This window comes from Onychomys torridus, chromosome 13 (assembly GCF_903995425.1).
Source record: "Onychomys torridus chromosome 13, mOncTor1.1, whole genome shotgun sequence".
Taxonomy (NCBI): Eukaryota; Metazoa; Chordata; class Mammalia; order Rodentia; family Cricetidae; genus Onychomys; species Onychomys torridus.
The window spans coordinates 1,257,033-1,280,244 of NC_050455.1; the positions used below are offsets into that span (position 1 = coordinate 1,257,033).

The window sequence follows — 23,212 nt, forward strand, 5'->3', positions numbered from 1 at the left end:
TGCTCATTAGCCTGTGTGGATGCTTCTCTCAAACAGGGACATGGCTTGGTACCCTTTGAGTGTGGGCTGTGCAGCGACTTGTCAAGAAGATAATGTAGAAAGAGCAAGGACAGTGTACAACAAAGAGCTGTGTATGCCACACTCCTCCATCCAGGTGTCAGGGTTAGCGCTACGAGTGTGAAGTGGATGGGGTGGAAAGTGAAGAGAGACAGTGCTGTGTAGTCTTCCTTCCAGGGTGCATAGCTCCAGGGTGAGCATGAGAAGGATTGGCAAGATCCCAGATGAAGAGCTAGAGCACCTATTAGTGCTCCACGGGCTTCTCAGCCTCCTCAAAAGTAAGAAAAGTGAGAAAAGGTCAAGTCGAGGGGTAGGATATGTATAATGTGCATTCAGAGCAGAAAAAGAGAACAGTAAATAAAAATTAAAACAATATTTTAAAGCATAGATAACTTAGTGGCAAAGCTTGTATAAGGCCCACCCATTCCCAGCACCACAAAAAATGAATAAACAAGCAATAAATTAATCCACACACTGTCGGCTAGCTGATAGTTACTTAGTTTGCACTTTTTTTTTTTTTTTTTGTGGTTTTTCGAGACAGGGTTTCACTGTGTAGTTTTGGTGCCTATTCTGGAACTCACTTGGTAGCCCAGGCTGGCCTGGAACTCACAAAGATCTGCCTGGCTCTGCCTCCTGTGTGCTGGGATTAAAGGTGTGCACGACCACCGCCCGGCTTGCACTTTTTAAAATGGTAATTAGTTTTTAAGAAACAGGCTCTTTATTTACCCTTAGCTTGCCTTGAATTTGTGATCCTATTGCTTCAGCCTTTTAAGTGCTGTGATTATGTGCTTCCCTCATCGTGTCCAGCTTTCCTTAGTTTTGGCTGCCATCTGTCTTCTATAAACATTTCTTTTTATATTTAATTGTTTTATTTTTTTAAGATTATATTTTCCCTTTCCTCCCTCCAAACCCTTCCATGTATACCCACCCACTGTTCTCTTTCAAATTCATGACCTCTTTTTCTTGTTGTGTGTGTGTGCCTAAATACATAAATATAGCCTACTCTGTATAATGTTATTTGTATATGTATGTATTTATGGCTGATCTTTTGGTAGTGGATAACCAATTGGTGTGCTCTTCCCTGGGAAGACTCTTTCACCTGCTCTCAGCATCCTTAGTTGCCTGTAGTTCTTAGGTGAGCTTTCCTCCATCTACATTAGCATGTCTGTTGCTACCTTCCTTGTTCAGGTCGTGTTTAGCCATGTGGTGAGACTTCATGGGTGTGGCTTCTGACATTTCTAGGAGACACAGCTTTACAACACACTTCTGAGTCCTCTGGGTTTTACAGTCTTCCTGCCTCCTCTTTTGAAACAGTCCTGAGTGTAAACATTTCTTTACAAGTTAACACCAGTAAATCAGGTACTGATTTTACAATGATTTGTTTCAGCAAAACATTAAGTATTGTTTCATGTTCTCTTAAAAGCACACTAAGATAGGCTCTGTGTGTGTGTGTGTGTATGTATATATGCATATATGCATATGTGTGTGTGTGTATGTATGTATATATGTATGTATGTATGTATGTATGTATTGTTTTAGAGTCAGGGTCTCATATAGCCCAGGCTGGCCTGGTACTCACTATGTAGTTGAGGCTGCCCTTGAACTCCAGGTCCTATTGCCTCTACTTCCCAAGTGCTGGGATTAAAGGCACATCACACCATACCCAGCTTTAGACTTATTGTGAAAAGATTTAATTTTTAGGAAGTCCTACTTCAGATAAATGTTAATTTTAAATTTGTAAAAATTGTGAAATAGTCATGTTTGTATCTTATAAAGGGTTGTGGAAGTGTCCAGAAGAAAGATAAAGATGACCTATTATCTAAAGCAGAGGTTCTCAACTTTTCTAATGCTGAGACCCTTTAATATAGTTCATCATATTGTGGTGACCCCTCCAACCACAAAATTATTTTTGTTGCTACTTAATAACTGTAATTTTGCTACTTTACAAATCATAATGTAAATACCTGTTTTCTGATGGTCTTAGGTGACCTCTGTGAAAGGGTTATTTGACCCACAGATTGAGAACCACTGATCTAAAGAATGTTGGGCCACTGGGCACAGTAGTTGTAGATTTAAACAGGAAAATCACCAGAAGGATTTCCATGTCTTCCATAGAGAATAATAATCTCCAGGTGTTGGACTAGGGTGGCAGGTTGAATGGCAAAAAGAAGAGTGTAGATCCAGAATCTAGGAGGAATGGATAGACCACTCCATACACAGGGAGACTGTCTCTAAAGGATCAGCACTGACTAGGGTGGCCTTGAACTCATGGGAAGTCCTCTTGCCTCAGTTTCCCAAGTATCACATCAGAAGGTGACCTATCATGCCTGATTCACAAGCCGTTTATTCCTCTTTTTAAAAAATGCTTGTTTTGCATTTGAATGGCAGAGATCTCTTACAGACACTGCCCCAGGAGCAACTAACTATCAGTGTGTTCTGAAACCTCTTTTCATTTATTGTTGCAGTTAATAAAGACTGAAAAGCTACACAGAGAAACCCTGTCTCGATAAATAAATAAAGGAAGGAAGGAAGGAAGGAAGGAAGGAAGGAAGGAAGGAAGGAAGGAAGGAAGAAAGGCTGTAATTTTCTAGACAGAGACATAATTTTCATCTTCCTTATTGTAATTTTATTCCGAGAACTCAATCTTTAAGGCCCCGTTAGATGTCTGGATATCTTCCAAAAATCTTTCTGTATTGTTGTCTGTAGCAATAACCTAACTGTTGGTTATTTATTCATCTCATGTGACAGTATAATGGTTTCTGTAGGAAGTCAGAAATTACCATTTCAACTACTTTGTTGGGGTGCTAGAGAAGTGACTAAATGGTTAGGAGCAGGGACTCTGGTTTGGTTCTCAGCACCAGCATGAAGGCTCACAGCTATCTTGGGTTCCAGGGGATCCGAAGCCCTCCTTCTGACCTTTGTGGGTACCAAGCAGGCATGTGGTACACATGCATACATTTAGGGAAATACTCATACACATAAAATAAATAAATTTTAAAATAAAAATACTTTCCTAGTACTATAATTTCTAGCTATTTAAAATGAGGCATTTGGTCTAAATAATGCTATATTTCTTTTGAATTTTAATTGCACAGATAGTTTCTTATTCTGTCAGTCTTGTGAGGAGAACAAAGAGGGTGAATTCCAAATACTGTCTTAGTGTTTGATTTTTTTAAGTTGTTAATTGAACTATGTACATGGTCAAGTGGTACTACATAGATTATACTGCAAGAAGATAACTGTCTTCCATGCCGTCTTCTTTTGCCTTAGTCCTTCTTCCATTATCTTGTAACTTGGGATTTTTTAGTTTATCAGTCAAGATCATTATGAGAACATTTCAGGCTAGTGAAAACAAAGATTGAAAACTGAACACTCTCCGTTACTGCCATGCTTCTCAGCGTAGCACAGCTTTGGTTTAATCAGTGGTGTCAACACTGATTTTGGCTTTGCTCCGGGGCTTTAACTTGCTGTGTGGGTTCGAATGCACTTGAAGTTCTGGTCTTCCTGCCTCTCCTTTCTGAATGCTAGGAGTACAGGTGTGTGCCTCTACTCCAGGATTAGGTGCTGTTAGGAGAGTACTCTAATAACTGAATCACTCTTCTATCTACTGTTTTGTTCGTTTGTTTTGGAGATGATGTCTTAGATAGTCTGGACTATGTAACTGACAGTGGTCTTGAACTTTGTCTCTGTTGATACTGGCTGATTTATATTGCCTTTTAAAATGCATTTATTGCTATTTTATGTATATGGGTATTTGCTTGATGTATGTCTGTAAACCACATGCATGCAGTGCCTTAGGAGGCCAGAAGAGGACATCAGATTCTCTGGAAGTGGAGAGACTCTTGTTAGCTGCCACATGGGTGCTAGGAGCTGAACCCAGGTCCTCTCTTCAAGGGCAAAGCAATAGCTTTAACCATGCTCTTTCTAGCCCCTTACATTGCTTTAAATACTGACATTTTATTTCTCCTTCAAAACGGTTTTAGGTTTATTTATATCTATGTGTGTTTCCCTGTATGAGGAGGTCAGAAGAAGGCTGGTGAATTGGAGTGACAGACAGCTATGAGCCACCATTAGTGCTGGGACTAAACCAGGGTCCTCTGCAAGAACAAGTGCTCTTCACTTTTGAGCCATCTCTACATCCCCATAACATTTTATTGATACAATTTTTCATGGCTTATGTATCTTCTAAACTTCATAGAAAAACTATATATAAGCCTCTTATAAGTTTTTTTCTCATGTGGTCTAATATGCAGAGTGGTAGATAGTGTATGATATCACAGTCATGATATCCAAGTGTTTTGTAGCATAGTGTGTCACCAGTGACTTTCCATTAATCTGAGTGGAGCTGGGCATGGTGGCTCATGTTTGTAATCCCAGCACCGGGAGGCTGAGGCAGGGAGATTTAAGTTTAAGACTAGCCTTGCCTAAAAAAGTAGTAGGACTCTAAAAACAAAAATCTGATAAAACTTAAAGACTTGGCAGCATTAGTTCAAGTTTAGAGGTTCCTAAATCCTCCAAAGTTTAATTTTTAAAAGCAATTATTTATTTTGAGGCCCCAGGGCCACTTTAAAACTTTTGTGAGGAGAAGTTGCCTCTGTGGCATTTATGTTCTGTGCTGGCTCTGTTCGGCAAATATCAAAAATCTAAACATTAAGAATTATAACAACAATATCTGTCTGTCTGTAGGGACATGATTTTTTGTTTATAAAAAGAGTTTCTTCATTTGATAGGTTTCCTTTGACGATTTTTCTGAAGGAAACAAAAGTTCATATTATGCAAATGTAAAGACAGCATATATTTGCCTTGCAGTGCAATGCGTGTTTTACTCTCAAAATTGCCAAGGCCGTGGATTGTGGATGAGAAGAAAGATGATGGTTACACTGCACTGCACCTGGCTGCCCTGAACAATCACGTGGAAGTGGCTGAACTCTTGGTGCATCAGGTAGGAGAGGCAGTTGTTGTGTTTGAGGAAACTGAGAGCACCCCAGTTCTTTAGTTATTTCACCAAGTGGACTTTAATAGGCTGCAGTGAAACCCCGTGATGATGGAAACTGAAGCAATGTGTTCTCTGCTGTTTAGCATTGGCTATTTTTGTTTGTTTGCATAAAACAGTCTTGCTATGTATCCATGGTTTAGCTAAAACTCAGGATCCTGCCTTAGCCTCCCGAGTGCTGGAATTGCAGGTACCCACCTCTCTGCCTGACTAACCCTGGCTCTCTACACCTAGCCCCTGCTTACGTGTAGTTTTGTGTTTACACCATGGTGCATGTGTAGAAGTCAAAAGACCGTCCTCAGGATAGGATTCTTGGAGTCTTGGAGATCAAACTCAGTACATCAGACTTCGCTGCATCTTTCAAGCTTCTCTCTAACACTGGTTTATTCTCTCCGGTATCCACATTTAAATAGTCATTACCTGATGAGCTGAGACCAGTCAAAGAAACATAAATAAATATAATAAAAACAAACCAGAAATGTCTATCTTCTAGAATACTCCATAACATACTAGAGTTTCAGCTCTGGCCAGTAGTCCAAGCAAGGGCACAGGTGACCGTCAAGAGTTGTGATTAGACTGGTCTTAAGACCTAACAGTTTAGGGGGCTGGAGAGATGGCTCAGCGGTTAAGAGTACTAGCTTCTTCTCATGTAGAGGACCTGAGTTTAATTCCCAACACCCACATGGCAGCTCACAACTGTCTGTTACTCCAATCCAGGGAATCTGTCACCTTCACACCAATGCACATAAAGTATTTTTTAAAAAAATAAGACCTACTAGTTTAAGATGTACCTTTTAGGGTTGGGGATTTAACTCAGTGGTAGAGCGCTTGCCTAGCAAGCACAAGGCCCTGGGTTCGATCCTCAGCCCCCAAAAAAATTTTTTTTGAAGCCTTGATTGTTTTAATTTTGATTTGTTATGCCAGGCACTGTATTTCTTAATCTTTGCATAAGCCCTGTGAAATCAGTTATACTGTCACCGTTATGGAACTGAAGAAAAGGGTAAATGGTGAAATGCTTACAAAAGTGGTTTGTAAGTGGCAGAGCTTAAGCCAAAAGGGCCTTGGTATCAAAATCAGCTCTTTTGTCCTTAGACCCTTTCCCTTGTGTGTAGGTATCAGTTGCTTTCAGAGTCCATTAGCTCATGGACTCTCCTGAGCCTGCATAGAACTTCCTGCTTTACCTTAACTAACTTGTCACAACTACCCAGATCACCTTCTCACCGAATGAGGAAGTGCTTAATTATTCAGCAGAAGGAAGTGAACTTATCAAGTCTCTAAAATAACTCTGGATCCTATATGGAGACACAATTGCTTTTCAGAGGTATTTGTACTTCACAGGAGTTGCTCTCTCAGTGGGTATCGGCAGAGAATAGTGCTCAGCTCCACAGTGTGCTTTGTCCCTGAGCTGGTTTGAGATAGTTACTACCCTACCTGTGGGTTTGCTGTCTGTCCCGTTTTCATGGTCCATATGAGAAGAGCGGTCAGGCGGCAGTGCTGTCTGGTCCTTGTGAATAGCTAACAGTTTGCATGATCTTCATTGTTGCCCAGATGTAACCATTTTAAATCTCTTCATTGTTAGGGAAATGCAAACCTGGATATCCAGAACGTGAACCAGCAAACGGCCCTACACCTTGCTGTTGAACGGCAGCACACCCAGATTGTTAGGGTAAAGTATTTATTCTTGTTAATTTTAGCTTATAATAGCTTTTTAACCATACTCAGGTTTAGAGACTTGTGAAAATTGAAATGATACAGTGTTCCACTTCTCAAAGTAACATAGTTCAAGGAACTTAAGAATTTAGGGTAAGGCATTAATATCTAGTTCAAAGTCCTCATCAGATTGTTCTTAAATTTCTGAATTCTCATAATGTTAAGTGAGAAAAATTTAAAGTAACAATTTGAATAAAATTATATCCCTCTTAATGTATATAGTTGATAGTAAAATTAAAAGCTTTGTCTGGGAACTCGCTGCTGCAAATTGAAAATTGAACTATATAGTTTTAATTTACTAATCTGGTGATTTCAAACAAAATACCTGAAAAAAAGTATTGGTTTCAATATTTTTATGGAGCGGTGACTCTTAAAAGTTTGGAGTCTGAAGTAGCTACCACAGTGTCACCTGGAAATGTAACAGGAAAGTTCATTCTTGTACTCTGCCTCAGGCCAGTGGACCTGGAGCCTGGGAGGAGCTTTTATTAGTCACTTTTCTCTGCTATAACAAAATACTAGACAAAAGTGACTTCAGGAAGATTGGCTTGGCTCAAAGTCTGCGGTGGGCAGTCTGTCACAGCAGAAGGAGCAGGGGGCAGTTGGCTACAGTGTGTCCCCAGTCAGGAAGAAGAGAGAGCTGATGCTGATACTGAGCTCACTTTCTCCTTTTCATTTAGTCTGGTACTCCAGACCATTGCCTGGGACCAGCCACATTCAGTGTGGGTAGTCCCCCTCAGTTAAATCTCTTTAGAAACTTCCTCGAAGACACACCTGCTCAGAGGTGTGACTCCAGTCCAGTTGACAGTAAAAATTAACCACCAAAGGTGGGTCAATTCCTTGTTTAGCAAGCTTTCAGGTAGTTGTGATACTTTCTAAGTTTGAAAAGTATGTCCTAGAATGATGTTTTATATAACTTTTTAGAACAAAAAAGAAAACGTATGATTTGCCAAGACAAGTAAGACTGTACAATAAGATTAGTGTCTATGGATGCTATTGTCTGGAGCTCTTTGATGGTGTTTGTAGAAAGGATTAGGAAGATTGTGAAAACATCAGAAGTAAAATCTAAAGTGAACTTACAGTTTACTGCACAAGTCACATAATGAAATAGTCGGTAACCCATTTTGCTAAGTGTTTGGTTTTAGCAGACAGTGTTTACATTTATTGTTACTTGAAATTTCAAGTAGGGGTTCAGAGTATTTACTGTTACTATAGATTTGCTGTAGCTTCTTATAGGTGTGGACACTATCCAAATGAGGCGGTATCTTTCTTTCTCTCAGCTTTTGGTTCGTGCAGGTGCTAAGCTAGACATTCAGGATAAGGATGGAGATACTCCTTTGCATGAGGCTTTGAGACATCATACTTTGTCTCAGCTACGCCAGCTACAAGACATGCAAGATGTGGGGAAGGTAGATGCTGCTTGGGAACCATCAAAAAACACAGTGAGTAAAGATAGTGTTGCTCACTGCCATTGGAAGCATGTTTTATATTTACTGCTTATCTGATCTGACTGGGTAAAACATTTATCAGAGTTGTACTTGGGTTTATAAAACTTCAATACTACTGGTCACTATGAAGTGTATTTGTTCTGCATCTTATCAAAAGTTGGTTCTTTATAACTTTAACTTTATAGATAGAGTGGAGTGGGTATTTGTTATGGTTTTAATTTGAAATCCCTAATGCTTGTTCATTTTGACCAGCTTTTCATTTGATCAACACCACATGTATTTGATGAGCTATCTGCTCAAAATTTTCTTATTATAATTTTTGATTTATTTATTTATTTTTTTATTTTGTTTTTTTGAAGTGTTAGGGATTGATCCCAAGGCCTCATGCATACTAGGCAAGCAGTCTCCCACTTACTAGGTCTTTTGTTTTCTTCTAATTATTTCAAGAATGGTTTATATAATATGAAAAGGAGATCATATCAAGTATGTGATACATACATGTTTTCTCCTGGTCTGCAGCTTATGCTGCTGCTGCTGCTGCTGCTGCTGCGGCTGCCGCCTCCTCATCGTCTTTGGGTGGGGGTGGAGTGGGGAGTTGGTGACAGTGGAAGAGAATTAACAATTGATAGTGCTCTGCTTCTGTATAGGAATGAACATAATTATTATGCATTTTCTTTGTATAGAAATGATAGCTTAGTCAAGAACCATCACACGAATTAATGTATGTAAAGCCAGGCATGCTAGACCATGACTGTAAATCCCCCACATAGGAGGCTAAGGCAGGATTTGTGACCAGCATGTGTTATATAGTGAGTTCCAAGCCAGTCTAGGCTAGAGTGAGACCCTACTTCAAATAAGAAAATCCACAAAAGCTTCCCCATATAATTACATGTTGTATAGTTTCCAGACAGTGGAGAGATGCTTTATCCTCTAAGTATAGAGAAAAGTCATAAGTGCGGGTACCCCAGTTATGTGTATAACTGCTGGTGCTCCTGCACCTCTGTCTTCTTCAGTACAGGAGATCCAGAACAGATATTTGATCCTTTTTATCTTCTCCAAAAACTGGTTTTCATTCTTAGAAAGCTGTAAGAGATGGGGTTCCATTTGAACTAGTGTTTCCCCAAGATGCTTCTCTAAATTCAGGTGGGCCTAGAAGTCTAAAATCAGTCTGGTGATGTCCTCCTTGTCAGCTGAGGCCTGGAATGTCAAGAAGTGAGTTGTGCTGCACATGCATGTATCTTCCCTTCTTTGACAGTGGTGTTTTGTGATGAGGCTTCACTATCTTGCCCAGTTGTCCTCAAACTCTTGATCTTCCTGCCTTGACACTTGGTTTTTTTGTTTGTTTGTTTTTTTTTTTTTTTTGTTTTGTTTTGTTTTGTTTTTCTCTGTGTAGTTTTGGTGCCTGTCCTGGATCGATCTTGCTCTGTAGACCAGGCTGGCCTCGAACTCACAGAGATCCACCTGGCTCTGTCTCCCGAGTGCTGGAATTAAAGGCGTGTGCCACCTTGACTTTTGAGTGGCTGGGATTACAGATGTGAGCCACCATGCCCAATTTTTGACAATCTTCTTAGAAGAACAGAATTTCTTTTTTTTTTTTTTAATGATTTATTTATTCTTGTTTTATGTGCATTGGGGTGTTCTGCTTGCATGTATGTCTGTATGAGGGTGTCAGATTCCCCTGGAACTAGAGTTACAGATAGTTGTGAACTACCATGTGGGTGCAGGTTCTCTGGAAGAGCAGCCAGTGCTCTTAACTGCTGAGCCATCTCTCCAGCCCAGAACAGAATGTCTTAATGTTTATTATATATGCTTTATATGTCCTAAGAAATCTTTGGTAAAATGAGGGTCACTCGGACTCTTCTTGCTTTATTTTATAGGAGCTTATAATGTTGAACTATTAAGTTTAAGTTCACTGTTAAAGTGAACTTTTATATAGAGTACAGCATAGATCGAAGCTCATTTGTCACTAGTGGATGTCCAGCTGTCCCTGCACCATTTGTTGAGTAGTATCTTTTTCTACTTGAGTGCCCCCTGCCTTTATCCAAGATCGGTTAGCTGTCTATGGAAGTCTCCTTTTGCATAATCCATCGTTTTTTTGGTCCATGTTCTTAGCTATGGGATATGTGCTCAAATTTCTTGTAGCTTTGTGATTCAGTGTTTGCTCATGTTGCAATCAGTCAATGGAAGTCCTTGAATTTTTTTTGATTGTTTGGCTACTTTAAGCTTTTACACTTCCAAATGAATTTTTTTACCATCTTAAAGAGTATAAATGATCTGAGGCCAAAATGTTTGTGAATTTTTGTCTTGCATGACTCTGGGTGTATATTCCTAACCCCTTTGTGCCTTCTTTTTTTCTTTTTCATCATTTTAAAATTGAGAGGAGCATACTTCTCTCCATAGGTTGCATGAGATCATAAAAGTACTTAAAACAGTACATGGCTCATTATGGATGCTTAGTGGATCCTGATAGTTACTCTAACAATTTTGTATATGTTTGGATCCATAGCTCAGATGACACAGTCTGATGCTGATTTGTCTCATTAGATTTTGCCCTGATTCAAAGGCAAAGTTGGTAGCAGCTCCAGAGTAACATTGAATATGAACAAAAGTAGTTTCTTCTTAACCAGAAGCTGTACTTGAGTTTCTCGCTGTAATTAACCTGACTTTGGTTCTGTGTCTGTCTCTGAATCAGTCATGTAGGAATCAGGAATCCAACTGGGTTAAACTGCTTTTGGTCCACTTGTGCACTGCAGAGTCAGTTCTCAAATGTGGGAAAATCAAGAGAAATGGGGGTTGTGGAGAGATGAGTCCATGTTAGGACTGAAACTCATAAATGTCCAGCACACACACATATTGGTAGTGATAATTGATAGTAGATTTCCTTAAGGGAAAATCATGATTCTTTTATTTTGATTTCAGTTAATAATGGGACTTGGTACCCAGGGGGCAGAAAAGAAGAGTGCAGCATCTATTGCCTGTTTTTTGGCAGCCAATGGTGCCGACCTCAGCATTCGAAATAAGAAGGGTCAATCTCCACTGGATCTCTGTCCTGACCCAAGTCTCTGCAAAGCGCTGGCAAAATGTCATAAGGAAAAAGTCAGGTTTGTAGTCTTCATCATCACATTATTCCATTCGTAAGGGAGGAGCTGGTACTTGCAGATGTCTAGATCTTTGCAGTTCTTAGATCTTTGGGTTGCACTTGAAAGCATTTCCTCTATGTACTATGTCTTATTCCATGTTGTATTCCCCACATTATGTGTACCACTTTATGTATGATAAACTTAAGAAACTTTTCTAAACTAGTTTGATCTTCTAGGAGTCCTATGTGCTTTGGGAATTTATAAGGAAAAGCCTTACTAGTGAGAATGTTGTGATTAACGTTATAATATTTTCCTATGAAGGGCAGTTTACTCTCCTTGAAAGTTTGTAATGATTCTAGCACCTTGCAAGAATAACTTGGAGACAATTATTACCAATAAAGGGTTAAAAGAATGAACGAGCCAGGCGGTGGTGGCGCACGCCTTTAACCCCAGCATTCGGGAGGCAGAGGCAGGCAAATTTCTGTGAGTTCAAGGCCAGTCTGGTCTACAGAGCTAGTCCAGGACAGGCTCCAAAGCTACAGAGAAACCCTGTCTTGAAAAACCAAAAAATAAAAAATAAAAAAAAAACAAAAACAAAAAAAAAAGGGGGTGGGGGTGTGGATTTAACTCAGTGGTAGAGTGCTTGCCTAGCAAGCACAAGGCCCTGGGTTCGATCCTCAACTCAAAAAAATAAAAAATAAATAAATAAAAAAAAAAAAAAAAAAAAAAAGAATGAACCAATGACTCAACTAGTTGTTGGTATAGCATTTCCCTAAAGATGATCATTTCACATATTTCTGTTTTTCTTACAGTAAAATATGTCAGTAATTTTAATTAAAACTTCCAGTGTAAATATTTTCTTTACTGAGGTAGACATGCAAAAAAAGCACACATCTCTATTTTTTAATCCAAACAATGCTATGAACATATTCTTGACCTTTATACCTCTTATTACTGATTATTGGTATTGTCCCTTTACTTTGATATTTTGTCACCGCTCATAAAATGTATATTGTAACAGCCGGGTGGTAGTGGTACATGGCTTTAATTCCAGCACTTGGGAGGCAGAGACAAGTGTTCAAGGACAGCCAGGGCTACACAGAGAAATCTGTCTCAAAAAACAAAACAAACAATAACAATAACAAAAAATGCATATGTAATGATGAAATGGTATTACTTTGGATGTTATGAACAGAAGAACTGTGATAGGTGAAAGCAAGATAATGGAAAGGAAGAGAGAGGTGTGTGAGTGTGTGTGTGTGAGAGTGTGTGTGTGTGTGTGTGTGTGTGTGTGTGTGTGTGTGTGTGAAAGAGGTGTGTGTGACTGTGAGAGGTGTGTGTGTGTAAGAGAGAGAGAATATTGAGAATATATTTTAATGATTAATTTGAATTATTTTTAGTGATGTGTCTGTGGAGGTAGGAGGTTTCAGAACAGCCTGCCAGCTCCAGTTTGGGAGATTATAAACTGTCCAGTGTGAATGCTGGGAACTGAACTTGGGTTCTCTGAAAGACCAGTATATTCTCTTAACCACTGAGACATCTCTCCAGCTCTTTTTTAATATAAGTAATTTAAGTAGGAGCGCAAGCTAGCTATCCAGCCCAACATAAAGAAGTATTTTAATGTATATATTTTAAATGTATATATATATTTTGAAGTATATCTTTAAGGAACTTAAAATTCTGTTATAGGAAAACTAAATTCATCTATAAATAGATACAAGGCACTCTAATTACTCAGGAATAGCTTTGAACAGTAGAGTCTTACAATGGAACCTTTATGTGCATTCTTAAGTTCTTGGAACCTATGTTTACTTTCCATAGCTGTAGTAGTTATACATACCTGCATTTTCCTGCCTGTTTCTGTGTATTTATGCGATGTAGTCTACCTTTCTGTAGTGTAGTTTTAACCTCCTGAACAACATACTCAATGGAATATCAGAACGGCCGCTTAAGTGTCTCCCTCTCTGGTGTTTCCTCCTTTGTGAACTCTGCCTGCCTCTGCCTCCTGAGTGCTGGAAATAAAGGGTGCACCACACCACACCTGGCTCATTACATTAGTTTTTGCAGGTGTTTTTAGCTGTTCACTAGAAGTTCACCCTTTTTCATTGAGTCTTCATTTAATTTGAAGTTTGACTGGTACTAGAAGAATGTGAAGATCCAGAGAGGTTCATAAATGGGTAAAAACCAATCATTTAAGTACCTTTTTGGTCTATTCTTTTGAGCAGTAGAGATGTGAAAATGAGCTTTTATAAGTAGAAAAATAAATAGGGAAAAAAAAGCCTCACATAAAATTGTTGACATTTAAATTTTAATATAATCTGTTTTTTTTTCATGTGTACTAATGACATTTTGGATGTTAAAAAAATTTTTTTTGGATGGGCTTGATTTGAAAGTATTTGGATGGGCTTGATTTGAAATATTTTGTTTCATTAGTGGCCAAGTGGGTTCTCGGAGTCCTTCTATGATTAGCAATGATTCTGAAACCTTAGAGGAATGTATGGTGTGCTCAGACATGAAGAGAGATACTCTGTTTGGTCCATGTGGACACATTGCAACTTGTTCTTTGTGTTCTCCGCGTGTCAAGAAATGCCTCATCTGTAAAGAACAAGTTCAGTCCAGGACAAAGGTAATGTTATCTGTAATGTGCTGCTCTGTCTGTGGTGGAGTTCTATGAGACAAATGTTGGGTCATAGGATAGTTATTTCACTTTGTTCTTACAAATGAGTTAAATGTCACAATACATAACTTGTACATTTAAAGAGATCAGTTCAGATCTTCCAAATTGATCTCTAGTCTGACCTTACTGATGTACTTTGACATGTTCACTGTTATCACAAAACCATCCATGGTTTTTAACTCTCAATTTTTTAAACTTATATTTCCTTCTTTATATCTAAAGTATAATACTTAAAAAATAGTTACTGTTTTTCTTTCAAAGCCCGCTAGAACTTAGAGACATTGAATTCTACTTTGTATTACATACCATATAGTTTTCAAATTTGTGGAAAATTTAAAAAACAGATGTCTAATCAACTCAGTTAATTTGCTAGGTTACAAGTAGAGCCTTTGACCATAAGGAAACAGTGACCTCAAGTGGTTACAGGGGAATCAACAGCTTCGTTGAAGGAATATTCTAAAACTAGTATTTAGAGGAAAGGGTATTATTATTAGACAAGTCATTTGGATTCTTCAGTAATTGGGGAACTATAAGTACATTTCAGATTAATACAGAATTTTTGGTTGAGTTAGGAAATAAAAGTTTTTAAGTGCTAACAGGCAGTGTGGGAAGAAGTCACTTTGTTAACACTGCTAGAAGCTTGGAGGCCGGCCGTCCTCTGCATCGATTCAGTTGTTCCATTCGTTAGAGTAGAACCTGAGGACATAATCCATAAGGGGAAAGTTGTGCTAGAAAGACTTTTAAATAGGAGAATGGATAGATAAATGGTTATTAGATAATTGACTATGATTTTAAACTCTCACAAATAATATTAGGTAATAGTAGAGGTAGCTTTTGAGTTCAAGAATGTCAGAGACCAACCAGATTTTACTGCACTAAACTGGTGGGCCAAGTATTCGACCCCACATGCAGCACTGAGGCTTGGGCCGGAGAGCACACCTGCTGGAAGTACAGGAACGCAGTGGTTAGTGGTGAGGTGCTGTGACAGGTGAGAAGCGGCCATTTCTGGATGAAACCAAAGATGGCTAAATGTAGCTCTGCTGGACAACCAGTGGGAACCAAACAAAGGTAGTGGTGTGAGCTGGAAGGACAGGGGAGCCAGAGTCCAGGGAGTCACAGTACATGGCAGAACTTAGTGATAGGGCGGGTGAGGAATCACCACCAAAGAGCTTTGGGCTCCAGGCAGCACGGGAATTGACAAGGTCCTACAAAAGGGGGGCTTTGTGGAGAATTCCCCAGATGGAGTTAACATTTATCTGGGTTGAGTTTTGTTGTTACCAGTCTTCTCACAGCTGTTTGTTTTAATATTTGTATTGAAGGAAAAGAAAATTAATGTTTAGCTCATTGTCCCTGACTTCAGGTGAAATGGAATCTTCCTGTGCTACTCTTTGTGTTGGGTGAGGAGAGCTGCAGAAATAGTGTGTGTGAAGTGAGGGCACATACCACTGTGAGAATGAGCAGCCAGGAAGGCAGGACACACTGAAGGTCCACTGGGGTGTGATCTACAGTATTCACTCTGCTGCTGGGTTTGTTGTGTCTTCTTTTGCTGTAGATTGAAGAATGTGTGGTGTGCTCTGACAAGAAAGCGGCTGTTCTTTTCCAACCATGTGGACACATGTGTGCCTGTGAGAGTAAGTAGCCTATGAGAAAGCTCCCCGGTGTCATGTAAAGACAGAGTGAAGTCAAAAATTATAGCTTTGACTTTTCAGGCAGGGTTTCTCTGTGGTTTTGACTGTCCTGGATCTTGCTCTGTAGACCAGGCTGACCTCAAACTCACAGAGATCCGCCTGCCTCTGCCTCCTGAGTGGTGGGATTACAGGCGTGCTCCACCACCACCCAGCACATCTTTGATTTATTGTTTGTTTATTGGATAACTTACCTATAGAAAAGCTGAATAAGCATTTAGTACCTTTTGGTCTATACTTTAGAGCAGTAGAGTATACTGAATAATTTGAATACTGAAATTCTGTGTTGTATCAGGCTGAATTTTTTTTTGTGTTTCATTTATATTACTACAAAAAAAAAATCTCTTTTTCACACATAGTGGAAACCTATTTCTAAACATAGAACATCTAATACACCTTTTTTCATAGAACATTGGTACCTCTTCATTTGTCCTCACCTTAGCATGCCTCTCCTGTGGACCTGCAACTTCTCAGCTCCTACAGCATCTGTTGTTAGGGGCTGCAGTTTTGTTCTGTGGACTGTTAGATCCAAAGTTTAAGAAGTCTTTTCTTTGGGAGGACAACATTGAAGCCTATCCAGTGCTCTAGAGCAGTGGTTCTCAACCTTCCTAATGCTGAGACACTTCCATGAAATAATTTCACTGCTGCTTTATAACTATAATTTTGCTACTTTTATGAATTATGATGTAAATATCTGATATGCAACCCCTGTCGTTTGGGCCCCAAAGGAGTCATGACCCACAGCTTGAGAAACAGTGCTTTTAAGTCTCTTAGGCCCATTATCATGAAGGCCTTCGTTTTCATTTCTTTTATATCTTACAGGATTTGAACTTCTCTTTCCTTTGCCATTTTTTGTTTGTTTACTTACCAGTGAAAGATCTCATATTATAATGAATAGCACCTCATATTATAAAATAGGTTAGTCAACAAGTATTGGTATTATTATTACTAGAATATCTACCTGACTAGAATAACATGCAAATTATATGGTAGCTAATCTCATTAGTATAGATGCCTTAGTTAGGGTTTCTGTTGCTATGAAGAGCAACTCTTATAAGGAAAACATTTAATTGTTTGGTTTACAATTTCAGAGGTTCAGTCCATTTTATCATCATAGTGGGACGTGGTGGTGTGCATGCAGACATGCTGGAGCTAAGACCTCCAAGCCTTCATCCACAGTAACACACTTCCTCTAACAAGGCCACACCTACTCCAACAAGGCTTCTACGTCTTAATAGTGCCACTTCCTTTGGGAGCCATTTTTTTTCAAACCACCATAATGTCCTTTGGGTTAAATTTTATTTTATATTTATTTGTTTGTTTATGTATTATATGTATGGGCATGTGCCCAACATGAAGTGTGTGCGTGGAAGTCAGAGGACACTTGACAGAGCTGATTCTCTCCTTCCACCCTGTGGCTTCTGGAGCTCAAACTCAGGTGGTCAAGCTTGACCTACAGGTTATCCTATCGTCACCCACTGAGCCATCTTATAGGACCCTCAACACTGGTGTTTTATTTTAATTTTTTTTTCATTTTGATAGACAACTAGACAACTAAATAAAGGGCAAAGGGTCTTCAATTAGCAGTCTACCTCAAGTAATTGTTTCTGTTTACTAAGGTCTGGTGTAAAGGCTATTATCAGCTGTCAAGAGGATGCCTAGAAAGACATTTTCTCTTGGTCTTACGTAAACTTTTGTAGACCAGAGGTTGACAAAGTTTTTCAGTACAAGAATAAATAATCAATCAATCAATAAATACTCAATGTTTTTGGCTTTACAGGCCACCTGGCTTCTGTAGTAACCACCCACTTCTTTCCAACTAGCCAATGCTGTGATTGTAGTCCAAAAACAACCACAGAAAATATGCAACTATGTTCCAATTAAAGCTCATTTAAAAGCTGGGCATTGGTCATGCACACCTTTAATCCCAGTACTCAGGAGGGAGAAACAGGAGGATCTCTGTGTATTCAAGGCCAGCCTGGTCTACAGAGTGAGTTTAAGGACAGCCAGAGCTATGTAGATAAACCCTGCCTCAAAAAATAAACAAAAACAAAACAAAAGCTCCTTTAAAAGAACAGGCTTTTGAGCACTGATTTGTTGACTCTTAACCTACTGTAGACCAAAATAATGCCTATGTGAGCCTTGACAGATAATTGTAACCATTAGTATTGATCACACAATATATATATTTTACTTTCCCCCATAGATTTCCAAAAACTTTAGCAAGACTTTTTGCTGTATAATGTACTAGCTTTTACTGAACTTTTAACTCTGTACTAGACGTTTTAATCTCTTCTTCAATGAATCAAAACTTAACTTTCAGCATGGTCTTAGCTAGATTTTCTGTGTCTTATTATTTAATTTATTTCTATTTATGGGTCTAGGGGTCAGGCCTCTTGCATCTTTAGCAAGCACTTTGCCTCAGAGTCACATCCCTGGCCCCAAACTTCTTTTCTTTTTCACTTGTAGCCCAGACTGACCTTGAGTTTTTGGTCCTCCTGCTTTTGCCTCCCAAGTACAGGGATTGCCTATGTGCACCACACTACCCAACATGCTCTTCATCACTTACTGAGGAGGATGTGGCTGAGGTGGACGGCCCTTTTCTAAAGAGTATATGCTGAAGTATTTAGCCTAGTACCCACAGCACAGTGATGTTAAGTAGAATGTGGTAGTCTTGAAGAGTTTAAAGTACTTTGACCAGTCAAAGGAAGGGTTAGATCCTTTTTGATGCGGCTAATAATATATTTTTGTACAGAAATATATCTAAATTTAACAGTTAAAGGAAGTTTGTGGAATTGTGATGGTATGTTATTTGATTAGTATATAATACATTAATCCTTTAAGGAAAAAAGTCTGCCCCATACTGAAGACAAATCCCAAACTAGATTTATTATTGCCTTCCTACTGCATGTTGCATAATCAACTATGAGACCATTTTATGTTCAGGCCTTGGTGTCAGGCTTGCTAATCATTCTATATCCAGTGTGTTTCCATTAGGAGGATATAGCCCAGCCTGTCCACGTCCATGAGTCCATGTTTTTGATAGTCTAGTGTGAAATGAAGCCTGCTTGCTTGGTAAATGCTGATATGTCTAATTTTATAATTAATTGACAAGTTCAAGTGTAAGGTGATGTGAACAATCAGTAATACACATTGTACCTAGATAGTTTCTCACTCTTCCTTTCTTTTCATCCTTCTTTCTTTTTTTCTTTCAGAGACTTTTTTATTTTATTTTATTTTATTTTTGAGACAGGGTTTCTCTGTGTAACAGCACTGGCTGTCCTAGAACTTGCTATATCAAGGACCCAGAACCTCAGAACAATGGGAAAATAGCAAAGCCTTCCTCAGGGAACTGAGTGCAAGTATTTACAGTTTGTGTAGGATTATAGTTGTATACCACCATTCCTGGATAAACCTTAAGATTTAGAAATATTTTCTTGAAAAAAAAAGTCACTATTTGGTTATATTAGAAAATAATTTTCATAATAGGTTCTTGTTTTTCAGCAGACAGTTCTTATTCTTAGGTTAATAACCTGACAGTGAGGTAGGATTTTTATTTATAACTTGTTATACTTAGAATCTTGTATAACTTCTTTAATATTTGTTTCAGTATACGGTTAACAGAAATCAGCAGAGGAAGGCAGTAGCTAAAGAAGTGTCCATGTTACTCATTTTCAGACTGTGCCAGCCTGATGAAAAAGTGTGTGCAGTGCCGGGCAGTCGTTGAACGAAGGGTGCCTTTCATTATGTGCTGTGGTGGAAAGAGTTCGGAAGACCCCTCTGATGATATCTGTGAGTGTCTTTCTTGCTGGCCATACCTCCCAACTTTTTACATACTACACTATGCTGCTGCCTTGTTCAACAAGAGTTGGATTGACAGAGGAGCAAGTATGATTTTTTTGGTGCTTTTGTTAGTTATAAGAAATATAAAATTATATTTTTATTTCATTTGTGGTACGCTTATATAGACTTTCCAAAGATGTGTACGCATTTGTAATGTGTGTATGTGGGTACATGAAAGCCTCCAAATGCATGTGGAAATCAGAGGACAATTCCATAGAGTTGATTCTCCCCTTTAACCTTTACATAGGTTCTGGGATCACACTCAAGTTGCTAGGCTTATGGAGCAAGCACCAAGTGTTCTTACCACTGAGCCAGTCTCACCAGCCCAACACTCGACGTCGGAGGCTTTGTAATATGGAGAACCCTTATGTTCTTTCTTAAAGACTACTTTCTTTCTGTTTTAAAGATGAAGTTTAGTGGTTGTATATGTGTGCCCATTTCTGGGGATCAGATTAATTAAGCATATACTCTATCAGTTTAGAGTATCTGAAAATGGAGCATGGAATTCCAAGTTATTTTTTCAGTTTACAAATGTATTCACTTGGTTCCTTTGAATGGCAGGCTTACAAGACCATAAAGTGGAGCATATTGTGTGGAATAGTAATTATTAGGGACAGAGAAGCTGGATTGTAACACAGACAAGGAGAAGGCTGAGACATTGGGCAGTACCTTGAGCATACAAAACCTTAAAGCCCGCCCTCACAGTGACACACTTCCTTCAACAAATCCACACCTCCTAATAGTGCCACTCCCTATGAGATTATGGGGGTCAATTACATTCAAACCACCACACACCCCAAGTCTATTTCCTCCTGAAGATTATAAATGAGTGTTACCTGGATTTCACTACTGTATCTTTTGTCTCTCGATGTGGAAAAAATTTTTAAGAAGACCTTAAGAATAATGTTAGCTCTCTCCACTCCTTTCTTTTCTTGTAGAGCTTATAGAACTCAGATCCTTGCACATGGTGTGTAGACATTCTGCCACCAGCAAACTTCAACCCCGTGGGTTTGAGGGGTTTTTGTTCGTTTGGGGTGTTTGTTTGTTTTGGGTGTTTTTGGTTTTGGTTTTTCAAGAAGGGGTTTCTCTGTGTACCCCTGAAGCTCACTCTGTAGACCAGACTGACTTTGAACTCAGAGATCTGCCTGCCTTTGCCTCCCGAGTGCTGGGATTAAAGACGTAGGCTACCACCACCCAGCTTAGTTTTCTTTTTTTTTTAAAATAATTAAAAGCATTATATCAAACTAATAAAAATAAGGTTTTTCTTAACTTCTAGCAAGTGGGAATATTCCAGTGCTGCAGAAGGACAAAGACAACACCAATGTCAACGCAGATGTGCAGAAGCTGCAGCAGCAGCTGCAGGACATCAAGGAACAGGTACTGTTTCCATCCCACCACCCAGTGCTTCTTACTGTGCCACTTAATGCATGTCTGCCAGGCTACTGGCCTTTTCTCATAGGCACCGTCCATGATAACAGATCAGTGACTAATATCTGATTATGAGCTTTAGTCAGACAGTTTCCAAAACAGGAAACGTACACAGATGCCAATAAACATGGCTGGAAAAATCCTAAATCCCGTAGTGAGCTGCCTTTCAAGCTAGTTTGAGGAATGTGGAGCGATTGTTGGTGTCACGTAGAAGGCAGAGTGTCTGTAGCACTCTTGTGCTGGGCAGAGATGTCACTAGACCTACGGAGGAGAACACTGAACCTAACTGGCTGTTGTTGTCTAGGACTCTAGACCTGGTGGAAATCAGTGTTAGAACCTGTGTGGTAATTTTCTCTGCTAGGAAGAGGCAGGGGGCAAGTTTCTGGAACCTGTTACAAGAGAATGTTCAGGTTGTAGATTTCTGAGGCATATGTGCATTTCTGTATGTGTATACTTCAGTAGAAAATTAAAATGTGTATATGTATGTGTGTGTATATAGAAAAACAAGAGAAAGATAAGTGCAAAATTCAGAATGGTGTTCATCATTGAGAGGTAGAAAGGGGAGAGGGAAGGGACTTGGAAGGGACTTGAGAAGTGAGAGTAGCATTCCATACATCAAACTGGGTATTAGTTACATTGTTATCTTCATTTTATACAGTATTGACAAAGTACTCTTTTATCTACTCAATATATATCAAAGCAAGAAGATGAAAAACAGGCATATACTACAAAATTCCCCAAGTCTTAAACCAGGTGTAGTGGTACACTCCTCTAACCCTAGAACTCAAGAGGTAGAGTTCAAGACCAGAGAGACTTTGTCTCACAAACAACACAGCAAGAAGAACAGTAAAGCAAATCCTTGTTTGTCATCCTTGCTGTTTGACAGGGATTTAATTGCTTCAAAGATTCAAGCAGCAAGAGTGTGGTCTGAGGTTGGTGGTTATATCACTGTTGCCAGCCAACTGTAGCAGTCCTTCATTCCTAGTTTACTGTCTGAATTTACCAGAAACATCAGTGGTTCTCCACCTTCCTAATGCTATGACCCTTTAATACAGTTCCAAAAGGAGGTGATAGATAAGTGTGGGTAATGGCAGGGTGGTAAAGAAATTCAAAGTACCTTAAATAGATGTATCAAAATGACACAAAACAGTAATGTTTAAAGAGTCATAACATTAGAAAAGTATATTCAGTAGTGAATTTACTCTCTCTGTGTGTGTGTGTGTGTGTGCGCGCGCGCGCGCGCGTGCGTGCACACGCACGCATGTGTGCACGCATGTACCTGTGTCTGGTGCTATAGATCGCTGGGGCCTCCAAGACATGGCAGACAAACACTCGACTGCAGACCTAACCCCCAGCTTTCGGTTTTCTCACACTCAGCCATAATACATATTGAACCCTATTATGGATCAACTTTACTTATATCTAGAACTTATCATCCTAAAAATGTTTATTCTTCCTTAAAAATTCACACTACCACAGTTCATCACTAAATAATTTAAATACTTGTAACAAAACTAACTTTTTATGTATGGATGGAATTTCTTGCAGGAATCTTCTTCCTTCAGGATGATCACTGTCTAAGGAAACATGAATGATTCTCTTCACTCATATCCCAGTCTTTCTCTGATCCCCTTGTCCATGCCTGAACCCCCTCCCATAGTCTTACCGAGTAGCTCATGGCTGCCTTTAGCTCCTGGTCCTCCTACCTCAGCAGGTGCAAGGATTATAAACACAGATCACTTGACCCTCCTGCTTGACTGGTTTAACCGACAAAATCAATTTCATGTACTACTAACAACTAACAACATATCACCCTTAAAGTAACAAATGTGTTTCCTTTTGGAAATGCAAGTTATTAATTAAATAGAATTCCTTTTTTTCTTTCATTTATTTATTTTTGTGTTGGAATGAAAGCTAGAGCCTCGTAAAAAAACAATGCTAGGCAAGTTCTCCCCCACTGAGCTATATCCCCAGCCCAGATAACTAGAGTTCTTGAAAATGTAATGGCACAAAGTTATTTTAATGCCACTAAATGGGGGGGGGCTGACTTTATAAAATTCCAAAGATGTGATCCCCGCCCCCTCCCCCATTTTGCTTTTATTGAAACTTCAGGATAGATGATTGTAACAGTTTGTTTGGAAAGGGATATGTTTAGCAATTTACACCACAGTTTTTTTCCTCAATTGTCTGTGGCGTCATCAAAGTTACATTGTCATAGACTTGAGGCCTTGTTTAGTAATCCAGCCATTCCTATTTTATTTCTATGTTGGGAGAGGGATAATTCATAATGAAGT

At 39.1% G+C, this 23,212-nt stretch overlaps 1 protein-coding gene across 1 annotated transcript in view; it reads left to right on the plus strand.

The window, feature by feature from the left end:
- The window catches only part of Mib1 (mindbomb E3 ubiquitin protein ligase 1), a 111,411-nt gene that overhangs the window by 80,541 nt on the left and 7,658 nt on the right, over nt 1-23,212 (plus strand). The window contains exons 13-20 of the mRNA XM_036204271.1: nt 4,867-4,999; nt 6,630-6,716; nt 8,038-8,199; nt 11,125-11,306; nt 13,719-13,911; nt 15,515-15,593; nt 19,326-19,439; nt 20,767-20,867. Of these exons, the coding sequence (XP_036060164.1) occupies nt 4,867-4,999; nt 6,630-6,716; nt 8,038-8,199; nt 11,125-11,306; nt 13,719-13,911; nt 15,515-15,593; nt 19,326-19,439; nt 20,767-20,867 (1,051 nt within the window). The remainder of the gene's footprint in view (nt 1-4,866; nt 5,000-6,629; nt 6,717-8,037; nt 8,200-11,124; nt 11,307-13,718; nt 13,912-15,514; nt 15,594-19,325; nt 19,440-20,766; nt 20,868-23,212) is intronic.